Genomic DNA, 12,074 nt, shown 5'->3' on the forward strand with positions numbered 1-12,074 from the left:
GTATAAAAAGGGAGTGAGCGAGCACGAGTGTGCAAATTTGCTGTGAAACGTACCAATAGTAAATATTACACCTGTAATGTTAAGGTGCCTGTTTTATCTGCATTTTGAAACCCACATCATGCTAATCAACATGATTCTATATAAGGTCACTGAAGAGGAACTTTCCCTAACAAGCATATCTAGCAGTTCACTGTGGCAACCAATTCAGATTATCTTCAGACACATAACCTTGATGTGCTAGTTAGTCTGTCCCCACACCAGCATTTCAAATTCTCTAGTCTTTCCAAGGATAACTCACCAGTGTAATCAAATTCAGTTAACTAATGGACTTAGAGCAAATTTCTGAGCAAATTTCTTTCCAATATTCTGCTCCTTGTGGGGTGTTTCTTAAAAGATTCCCTTGAGGGGTGTATACATGCAAAACATTGCAGTGGAACTGGTCACCCCCACAGACTTTTCAAGGAATATTAATGGAGTACGATCCTAGATTCGTCCTGGCTCATATCCACACAAAGGACAGTAGGAGATAAAGTATCCCTCCATTGGATATTTAGGGATCTCTGTAATTTACTTGTAAGATTGTACTTTTCTTAAATGCAAGTCTCCAGTTTTTGGCAAGTGGTTTCAAATGAAAGGACTATACTCAGTTCTTGTATGGTGACATCACCATTTTCTAGGGACCCCAAGAAGATGAATTTCTATATCTTTGAGTTTCTGAGAAAGTAACAGAACTTTGCTCTGCTTTTGAGATAAACAATGACCTCTTGAGGGAATGTGCATGATATAGAGCCTTCTTTTCTATATTCATGTATTCCATTGCCTAGGGCAAGCTGCTGAAATATGCCAAGAACTCTACATCACTTACAGTAAAGAAAATGAGCCAGTGTGGAGTAGTGGTTAAAGTGTTGGACTGGGACTTGGGAGATCAGGGTTATAGTTCCCACTTGGCCATGAAGCTCACTGGGTGACTTTGGGCCAGTCGTTGAGTCTCAGCCTAACCTACCTCACAGGGCTGTTGTGAGGATAAAATGGGGAGGACTAGGCAAGCCACCTTGGGGGAAAAAGCAGTCTATAAATGTAATGAATAAATAGAAAGTGGAAAGTACACAGGGCTTGCTTAGCTTGAAAATCACATAGCTGCTGCCTGAATCCTGATTTATTTACTAGCTCAGTTGGTGTCACATTGAGCCTCTATTTTACAAACCTACCTAGAAGAATACTTGGTTAACTCTTATAAGCAATAGAGCACAAGCAGCTGCTCTCTTTCTACCCACCGTTCTTTGGATCCAATGCAACGTATAGCAGAAGTTAGCTAAAAGAGCAGTCAGCTTTCGAAAGGAATGGACTTCAGAAGAAAGCCATTGTCATCAGCATATTGTGACCACAAGGGTGTGCGTTCCATTTTAATAACTGAAATGGAAAACTAAATGAATGAGCCCATTCAGTGGAAATTCAAAAGAATGGAATTTCACATGAAAAATCCACTAGTTATTCATTTGGTTGATTTATATTGCATTAGTTTCCACAACAATAAAGAACACAACATGCTAGAACAACCTGTACAGGTATAAAAAACCCTCAAAATGTTACAGGGAGGAAGGAAAAGGTGTACGTAGTGAAACTGACAGGTATAAAAAGGAGACACTTTGTCCTATCTGAAATTTGAGAGGTTGGATCTTTGGAAGTTCTTGAAAATGTTGTGCCAATAGGATATAACATGGAGAAATACAAGCAAGTGGTTCTCCCAATGGTCAAAGTGTAGGATGTGCACCTTTAAAAAATACATATAAAATGGTGACTTTGTCCAATTTGCTTAAAATTTGGCAGGCATGATACCCAGGAATTTGGTAGTGGTGGTAACACAATACCTGAACATTTCGTGCCATTTGGATGTAAAGCTCCAAAGTTACAGGCAGCAGAAGACTCTCTGGGTCTCCTATGCAAATCAGTGGGAAAGCAAACAGAAACAGGAATTAAGCAATACTAATTCCAAATTAGTAATGAAAATGAATGAAAGAGCAAATTACTAAAAGTAACATAATTTTAATTATGAAAATGAATCAAGTAACTGAATATTTTTTCTTGTACAGCTCTGTGACATTCTCTTCACACTGAAAGCTTCTGTGTGTATGAGTGAGTATATGTGAGAGAACCGCAACTTAGCTTCACATTTATGATAAATTCCCCATCAAGCGTTGACCCTTAACATTTTCACAAATTGTGGATCCCCAACATGATAGTAGTTTAACATCTAACCAAGAACTATATCCAACCGTATACAGTATTCTTTAGAGAAACACACGCAATCCCTCCCTTTGATAAAGTAAAACAGTCTTTAATGCAATTACTATTTAAAAATCATTGTTTTGATCCAAAGGTAACTTTACATATAATCACTTTTATTCAATCACCACCAAAACCAAGAGCTACGAGTGTTCTTCGGCGAGCAAGCAGTAGCTAGAATTCCATCTCGCCAGTGTTTCAAAACATTTAATGTTACATCTTGGAGGAGCAATCCTGTCTGGATTGACAGTCGCTTCTGACCCCTGGGGCGACTGCCTATCCAGTGCAGGGCAGGAGGAATGGGGAAGAGTGGAGTTCCTCCTTGCTCCCCTCACCCTGTGTTCATGGTTAGACAGCAGATTTTGGTTGTCTAGCCATGGGAGCTCAGAGTATGGGAAGCGGTGGCCGGACGACACATAGGAAGTGTCATACCAGAATTTATGACCTCCCCACCCCACCCCCAGGAACACCCCGTTTTCCTCGCTCCTTGTTGCTCTTATGAGTGTAGAGCGCAGGGCTGATCCATGCTGCCTATGAGGTGGCGCGGGAGGGGGGGAAGGTCAGTTCTCAGGGAACTGACCTTGGAGCGCAAGCTCCAAGGTCATTTCCTGGGAACCAACCAATCCTGAGGCCGTCTAGCCACTGACTATCTGCCATAGGATTGCGCCCTAAACCTATTGCACTTTTAATTTGAACTGCTCCTCTATTAAGCACCTTAAAGAATGGTACCTCATTAGATAAATTAAATCCAGTTCCTCCAACAATCATCTTAGGCTGAACACGAACACCCTGGACAAGACAAGTAGTATCACTGCAGGCTTTAAGAAACACAGTAAATAACAAATTTGACTCCACTTTGGAGTTCCATTTAAAAATGTGGATTTCAGTTTTGTTTTGAATCATAAATCTTGTGGCGCTGACATACACTTTTCTTATTTTGGGATGCATCTACCTCATAAGCAGGTTTTATTTTATGTTTAAGCATAAGTTTTCCATTTATATATATGTTACACAGTGTGTTGGGACAGTTCAATTGTTATGGATGTCACTGGAAAACTGAGAGGCCAACTCTTAATTGAAGCTTCTGCAAAAGCTCAGATATTGCAGGATTTGAAAAGGAGATGTTCAATAAAGCTCAAAGGCAGTCAACTCTGAAGTGGAATTTTCCCAGAGCTCACACTTGTCGCAAACATATGCGCTCTACATAAATTCAAAACATGTTTACACCAGCTCTGAGCAAAAGAATTCCATCTCTTTAAATATGTTTTTCCGTTATTAAGTGTAGAAATTGCTCTTCTTCTGGCAGCAGTTCAAGACAATAAGCAGTTTCCTGCTGTATCTGGCAGTTGTTATTTACAGTAGAAAGAATGTGTTTATGCCAGTAAAAAAATATGTATATATACACAAATGTTCACTTGAAGCAAAATTAAAAGACATCCAAAACACCTCTGATACTGTTTAGCAATCAGTTCAAGAAATCTCTAACCATCTAGGCTGAGTTAGAGCACATTGACCAACATTAAAAATCCCAAATATTGACAGCTTCTCAGTGTATCAAAATAATAATATAAAAGCTTAGTAGTTGCTTTCAGCATGCAAAGTCAGCAGAAGTGATTACTGAGGACATCTCCTAAATTTTACAAAATCTTCTTGAAGCATTCCAAAGCAGAGTGCAAAATAATCACTTATCATTCTGGCAATTTCCTTGGGTCTGTTTTGAGAAAGGGTCTGCTGTCTCCCTTTTAACACTTTATTGTCAGGGTAATTTTAAGCTTAGTGCAAATTCATAAACCACCTAGGATCGGTAATCCTTCCGAACAGTGTGTGCCATCCAGTTCACTTTAGTAGTCCAGCTCTCTCTGAGCGCTTCATCAAATTTCTGCTTAAACTGCTTTAGTGCATCTTCATCAGTCTTTCCTAAGGCAAGGGAGTCCTAAGAATAAAAAAGCAGTATTGAAAAATGGCCATTCCCCTTGCATATCCAACATTAACAGATTTCCCTATTCATCTACAGCCATCATTGTTGTTCCATACCTAATTGCCACAGTTTTGCACCATGTGGTAAGAATGTGGGATAAGAAAAGTGCTTGTTACTCTCTCTGGAAAGCAATGTCTGCTACAACAAATAGTACAAAGGAAGACTCTGACATTAACCTGCACTTTGTTAGATGCTATCACTAAGGAAGTCTGCTGGAACTTGGGAAGTGTCCCTTAAAAAGGCAGAAACCAACTGGCTAACAAAATAATCCCTTATGACTTCATTAATTTAGGGTTCTCCTGGTAGGCTCATGTCTGAGAATGAAGGCAAGGGAATTAAGTATTCTACTAGCCAGGTTTGGGGTGGAACACCTTATATGTGGACAGGTAGGAGGGCCCTTTATGAAATCCACAAGCTTCAACCTCTGACTCCTTCCAATTTTAGCTAAATCATGATTCCCTATTCCTTTGCAAAGACAGGGACTGAAGGGACTGGCCACCCTCCCCACTGTAATTCAAATACTCTACTGGCCACTTCATATCATCACAAGAGTTCTGAAGATTAAGGCAAGGGGCTTAGGAGAAATTTCTAAAACCAAAGATTTTGAAACATAAACCACTTCATAACATGCCAATTATCTTCTCTAGCTTTGGCTCTCTGTTGTCATGAAGGCCTGATAGAGTTCTTATGAACAATAAACAGCTACCTATTGTACAATGATCTGACAGCCTAATAGAACAAATATACACTGATATATTTACTTACACACAACCCTTTGATAATCTGTTTAACAAACAGTTCCAGAGAAGAGATCCATTGCTGGTGAGAACTTCATCAAGCCTTCAAACATATATTCTTCTCTGAAGCATGTGTTCCAGTTTACAGAATGTCCTGACTTTACCATTTTTTATACTGATACTCAAAATTTGGCTTATCCAATGTTCAGATGAAGGAAAACAGCAAGAAACTTGAAAGAGAGTGTACAGCACTATCAACTAATACAAGATTAAACCATTTATGAGCATGGATGCCTGAAACAGACCACAGAATCTCAGTTGATGATATTGGAGGAGGGGCATAGGTCCGTAATACAGCACATACTTTACATGCAGAAGCTCCCAGTTAAAGGATCTCCCATTAGGTAGTAGGGATGGGGGAGAATTTCTCCCCGAAACTTTGGGGGGCTGAGTGCCAACGTATTCGGCCCCCCGAAGTAGTTTCGGGGAGACATTCTCCGCCCCCCTGCCCCCCCCCCGGGATGGGACTTACCTTTCCCAAATGTCGCTCCCGGTGGTGGGTCGCAGCGGCGGTTTGGCAGGGCTTCGACAGGGGCGGCAGCTGGTCTTTCGACCGGCTGCCGCCGCCGCCATTCCAAGAAAAGTAAAAAAAAAAAACGCCCCCGTGATAGGCTACGTGACGATTTACGTAGCCTATCATGGCTAGATCTGCAAAGTCAGCCGTGATAGGCTACGTAAATCGTCACGTAGCCTATCACGGGGGCGTGTTGTTGTTTTTTTTACTTTTTATTTCGTGGCCGGGCGAGGCGAGGCGCCTCCTCCCCAGCCTGAATTTCGGCTGGGCGAGGCGGGAAGCCTCCCCCCCGGCCTGAATTTCGGCCGGGCGAGGAGGGAAGCCTCCCCCCCCCGGCCTGAACTTCGGGGGGAGCAGCGAAGCGCCTCCCCCCCACCGCGAAGCAAGCTGCGAGACCAGGTAAGTGACTTTCGTGCACCCCTATTAGATAGAAGATAAAATGGTAGCTCTGGGAAGACCTCTGCTGGAGGTCTTGGAAAACTGCTGCCAGTGGGAACAGACAATACCAGGGCTAGGTTGACCCATGGTCTCAACTGGTATAAGGAGGCTTCATATAGTTATATTGTATGAGGAATACTGCAACAACTATATTAGAAACACCTCAGTGGTGAGTTTTGAACATAATTAATGAAAAAAAGCAAAATCAATCTGAGTGTTACCTTTAGATACTGGATGTCTTTAACAGAGGTTAGCTCTGGAAGCCCAGCTGTTAACATCAGTGCAAAGAGAGTGATAAACAGGTTCCCATGTTTTCGCAGAATCAAGTATGCTTCTTCACAACACTGGCGAAACCTTAACATCCACAAAGAACACACACTGTAAGGCAGGGCTACAAAACGTGGGCCAGAAAACCCAGGTGGCCTGATCTGGTTCAAGGCATTTGTTTGAACAGGATTGACTACTGTCGTTATCTGAGGTAAGTGAACTTTTTAACCCATCGTCTGCTTCCATTTTACATCTCTTTGTAAATAGACATTGACAAACCAAAGGCCAATGGCTGTTTATTTTGAAAAAGGGCTCACTTGCAAATCATTTGTTATTTCATCCTACATAGCAACAGATGATACTAGAGTATGACAGCTACAGGTGCTAGAAGGAAGTCAAATATAGTAATCCAAATTGGACCACCAAAGCGAGGGACTGATGGGAAATGGTATGGATTCTTGGACATCTTTCTATGAAGAGTGGTTTCACACATCGCTCCTGCCCGCCCATGTGAAAGCACAAGACTTACCTAGTTACAGAGACTGGGAGATGGTGGTACCGTGCACCAGCACTTAGGTTACAAAGTAAAGGCAATTCAAGATCAGGAATGTGATGTAGCAGAAACTTACTTAGCTGAGAGAAAGTCATGCTGGGGGTGATTTCATGCAAGCGATCACAAGACTGGCCAAGCACCACTATGCGTGCTTTAACTAACATTTAGTTTGGCCTTGAGAGAGAGAGACAGACAGACAGACAGACAGACAGAGACAGAGAGCCTCTAAAAGCAAGGGGAAACCCCTTTGCTATGGCTCATAGCTGGTGCAAGACTCTCCCAATATAAAGAGGTGTGGGCTCACACTATGGGTCAAAGGATGGGAGGCACAAAGGTGGTGGTCGCCCAGATCTCTCTTTGCCTTGACATGGCATCTTTCTTAACTCTCCTGCCAATGACTGTTGCTCCTGTCAGTGCAAGAGGCAAGGGTAGCCCATTGTCTCAGCAAAAGGATAGGGTCTTCTTGTGCTAGTGCTAGGATCCTGGAGCTTAGTTCTATTCTCTGTGCACTACTTTAACAATAGATCAGTACAAAACCGTTCAAGCACTGAGATAATGTTGCAGCAGCGTGATCCTGTTCACAATTATGGCTTTGTTTTATTTTACTGCCTGCAGAATTCCTTTTAAGACTGTGGGCCAAAACTAATGAAATTGTTTTGACAGGTTTCATACTTACCGGCCAAATTTTTCAGTGTTTCCAGTTTTCCCTTGCTGAATGACATGAATAAAATCATAGGTAAGAATGAAAGGCACTCGCTCTCTTTTAATTCCAAATTTGGATTTAAAGTTTCCAAGAATATGGCCAAAATCTATATGGAAGAGCTGGAAAAAAATTACAAGAATAGAAGTTAGGGTCCCCGAAAAAAAAAATTATTGCATAATTTCACTGTTGTAAAATCTTCAATATTATTAAACATATTACTCCAAAACGTGACATGGAGAAGTTTTCTTCCAACTCCCTCTTCTCAACAGCTGCAAATCTGCATACATTAACTGTTGTTTTTTTTTTAAAATTCTGAGATCTTTTATTAGAAGATCAATAAACATAATATCAGGATGATGGTCCTAGACAGAAGCTACTAGTATTTATCAAGGATGTGCAAGAAAAAGCAGGTTTCATAACTTCCAAAATACAAACAAGTTCTTTTGCAAGTTCAAAAGCCTTTAAAAACACAATGAAGCAGTTTAAGGTGTTTATCTTTTTCTCCTATATGGAAGGCTTGTATGTGTAGGAAAATGTCTTTAGTACTTTTAGAATGGTATGTGATTTACACGGGGTGATATACTATGAAAGGATTGGCTTTATCATTGGCTGAAAAGCTACATAGCAATTCATGTTAGGTGTGGCAATCATTATGCTGATGCTCAAGGGACTCAATACCACTAGTGCAAAATTCCCACCAAAACCGTTCCCCATGAGGATCATGTACAATTTACCTAAGATGACCCTTACCTGACCATTTTTCCTAACCATGATATTGTCACTATGTCTGTCTCCTATGCCCAGCACATAAGTAGCTACACAGTAGCCAGCACAAGATAGAGTGAACGCCTCAATGGCTCGATCCAAGTCATCTCTATATTGGAAAGAAAAATTAAATTTTGAGAATTACTTAAAAAACATGAATGCATTTTATACCAAATATTTCAAAATGTTGCTTAAATTACAGACTAGGCACAGCATCATGGAAGCCACTTGCTAGGTGAAATGGCAAACACAGAAGGTGTCTTAGAGTCACTTCACATTACCAGTTAGCGACTAGAGATGTGAAAGCCCGGGAAAAAACCAGAAAAAATTGGGGGGAAATGTTTCTTTACATTTTTTTCCGAGGACCATTTTGGTTTTTTTCTGAAAACTTGAAAAAATTGAAGGGCTTTGGATTATGAAATACTTTCTTTTAGATTTAAGACAAAGTATTCATATATTCTTACCCAGCCTTTACTCCCCCCTAAAATGATTTCTAAAAACTATGTAATATGAACACTGTTATAGAAAGTCTAGAGATGTAAAATGTCTGGGAATAATGAATAATGCATTTGGGGTGGGTTAGGGTATTTTAGAAAATGTTTTTACTGTAGAATTTTATTGTTTTAAACTGTTTTATTGTGTGTTGTACATCGCCCAGAGTGGCTGGGTGACCAGCCAGATGGGCGATTAATAAATTTAATAATAATAATAATAATAATAATAATGAAGCCATGGGGGAAAAATGTTTTTTTTACTCCTCTCCATAAGATTCCCAACATAGTTAGTTCTTTCATTCCTTATTACAATTATTGATCTAAAATATATTTTCCTGATAGACATTTATGCTCAGTTTCCCAACATGTAAGTAGCGTCACCACTGTGTATTCCTGGCAGTAAATGTGTATTCTTGACAGCTTGGGTTTTGTTCTATAGAGTCCTGTGTTTCTGATGCCGTAACAGTCATTTAATGTAGTTATAATCTATTCAGACAATAATTACAAATTTACTGACTGAGTTTACTTTTAAAAGTTTTAAAATATAAAGGTCCGCATAGTTAAAGCAATGGTATTCCCCATAGTAACCTATGGCTGCAAGAGCTGGACCATAAGGAAGGCTGAGCAAAGGAAGATAGATGCTTTTGAACTGTGGTGCTGGAGGAAAATTCTGAGAGTGCCTTGGACTGCAAGAAGATCAAACCAGTTCATACTCCAGGAAATAAAGCCAGAATGCTCACTTGAGGGAAGGATATTAAAGACAAAACTGAAGTACTTTGGCCACATAATGAGAAGACAGGATACCCTGGAGAAGATGCTGATGCTAGGGAAAGTGGAAGGCAAAAGGAAGAGGGGCCGACCAAGGGCAAGATGGATGGATGATATTCTGGAGGTGACAGGCTTGACCTTGGGGGAGCTGGGGGTGGCGACGGCTGACAGGAAGCTCTGGCGTAGGCTGGTCCATGAAGTCACGAAGAGTTGGAAGTGACTAACCGAATAAACAACACACACACACACAAATAAATAAATAAAATAAAATAGCTATAGGAACTTGATGTTCCTATACCAGCCCTCCCCAACTTGGTGCCCTCCAGATGTTTTGGGCTACAATGCCCAACATTCCTGGCCATTAGCCATGCTACCTGAAGCTGATGGGAGCTGAAGTCCAAAATTTCTCGAGGGCACCAGATTGGAGAAGGCTGTCTTAAAGAAACAACATGACTTTAGATCTGTAAGGAGCGCTAAAAAATAAGTATTGCTTATTTTTCAATTTTTTACAACATTTCCATTTTTTCCCAAATCTCCTCAGAAAAAAAAAGTTTTTTTCCGTGGCCTCAAAATTTCCAGAAATTTTACCTTTCTATTAGTGACACATTATGGGTTTACTATACGTTTGTACAAGAACCTCCTAGCACACTGTTCTTCACTGCAAGGTCTGCGGGCTGCTAACAGCTCCCAAACACATTTCCACCTCCTCTCCCTCTCCCCATCTCTCTCTCAGTGGCCCCAAACAATGCCACAGAAGCAGCGAGCTGGGCAGGTGCTAAATGATACACTTGCAACCCTATTTGACTTCAAACATTTGTCTTGAAGGAGCAACAGTAGCCATGAGCTCCACCTTTCTGGTCACACAGCAATGAGGACTCCTCACAACGTCCATCGCTGATACAGTGCCCTCATTGGCTGTGTGACCTGAAAAGTGGAGTCTGTTTGGCTGAGTATGCTGTCACTCTCATCTGAGGGAAATGTTTTAAATTAAAATGGTGCATAGTTGCAACATTGGAATTGGTGCTGCACTTTGCTTTCTGGTATATGCCAGCAGTCAACCCTGACTGCTCATTGGAAGGACAGATACTGAAACTGAAGCTCCAATATTTTGGCCACCTAATGTGAAGAGAAAACTCCCTGGAAAAGACCCTGATGCTGGGAAAGATTGAAGGCAAAAGGAGAAGGGGACGGCAGAGGATGAGATGGCTAGATAGCATCACCGATGCAATGAATATGAACTTGAGCACGCTCCGGGAGAGAGCGCAGGACAGGAAGGCCTGGCGTGCTATGGTCCATGGGGTCACGAAGAGTCGGACACGACTGAACAACTGAACAACAACATATGCCAGCCAGAAGCAACCACTTTGTTAGGGAGGGGAGCCCAATCTAGCCCCCCAAAGAGCTGAGTCGAGCCCCCTCCAAGGTTTAAAAAAGGGAAGGAAAGAGAAAAGCAGGACAGCTGAGCTGCTGCAGCAGGGAGCATGGGCATCCCAGAAATTTTTCCAGCTGGGAGAGGGGCTAAGCTGCAGAGTGATGTGTGACTGTAATTTACATGCGTAACATGCACTGCTACAACACACCTGTGTATTTTCCTTGTGTGTCTGCACATGCTTTGTTGCTTAGAATTATATTCCAAGATATTTAGAAGCCTACACAGAGTGGCAGAAAATCCTGGGAATTTCACAGCACTAATGCAGAAGAGTATTCTAGCAAAGCGTCACACAAGAGTCATACATCAACACGGAAGTTGTAGTGCCTAGTTTTAAAGGTGAACCTTGATACAGAGGGCATAATGGAAACCTGATTGAATAGAGAGAACCAGTGGGAAACTCTCATTTCTGGATATAAACTCTATGGGAAGGACAGGGATGGGCATACCGGACAGAGTGACTAGGTTCAGACAATGTGCTACCCCACGATGGGTTCAATAAGCCACGATGGCTTATTTAACCCATTGTGGGTTATCACGTCCTCTGTCAAGAATTATTTAACCTACGATGGCTTATTTAGCCAAAATAACCCACTCTGATAACCCAGTCTCCAGTAGATCCTATTTAACCATTGTGGGTTACTGTGTCGTCTGACAGTCACCGTGGGTTATTTTGGTGGCCTGGAGAATTGTGCGACAAGACTGATTCAGATTGCTGCCACTCTGCTCCTCCTGGGCTTTAGTGCTTTTGGGAACACATTAAAGCAACTAAGCTAGCAGCGTCCATAGGGGGAAATGCGCATTTGGAAACAGAGGCATCTATGCTAGCAATGTCTGGGGAGGGGATGCACAATTCCGCTTTAGCGCTAAAGCGCTTTAGTAAGATTGGGAACACTTAAAGGCAGCTATGCCAGCAAAGGCTATAGGGGAAATGCACAGTTGAGGGTTTTGCGCATGTGTGAGGCTGCCTATGAACTTCTGTCCAGATCCTGAAAAGTTCCAAGGGTTTATTTGTACTAGCCCCTTTTTGGTGCACCCCAGATTTTCCCTCCTCTGGGGTAACTGCACAGGGTTTTGATGGTGCA

At 41.7% G+C, this 12,074-nt stretch overlaps 1 protein-coding gene across 4 annotated transcripts in view; it reads right to left on the reverse strand.

Moving 5' to 3' along the window:
* Nucleotides 1-2,027: 2,027 nt before the first annotated feature.
* Nucleotides 2,028-12,074, reverse strand: part of PIK3CB (phosphatidylinositol-4,5-bisphosphate 3-kinase catalytic subunit beta) — a 120,273-nt gene continuing 110,226 nt past the window's right edge. For all 4 annotated transcript variants that reach the window (XM_084847068.1, XM_084847070.1, XM_084847067.1 and 1 more), the window contains 4 exons: nucleotides 8,284-8,407; nucleotides 7,507-7,652; nucleotides 6,232-6,364; nucleotides 2,028-4,216 (listed from right to left, as the gene is read on the reverse strand). In XM_084847068.1, the coding sequence (XP_084703194.1) occupies nucleotides 4,079-4,216; nucleotides 6,232-6,364; nucleotides 7,507-7,652; nucleotides 8,284-8,407 (541 nt within the window). In that variant the 3' untranslated portion in view covers nucleotides 2,028-4,078. The remainder of the gene's footprint in view (nucleotides 4,217-6,231; nucleotides 6,365-7,506; nucleotides 7,653-8,283; nucleotides 8,408-12,074) is intronic.

Source organism: Heloderma suspectum, chromosome 3, assembly GCF_057233095.1.
Source record: "Heloderma suspectum isolate Gila_16-S chromosome 3, 16-S_ref, whole genome shotgun sequence".
Classification (NCBI taxonomy): Eukaryota; Metazoa; Chordata; class Lepidosauria; order Squamata; family Helodermatidae; genus Heloderma; species Heloderma suspectum.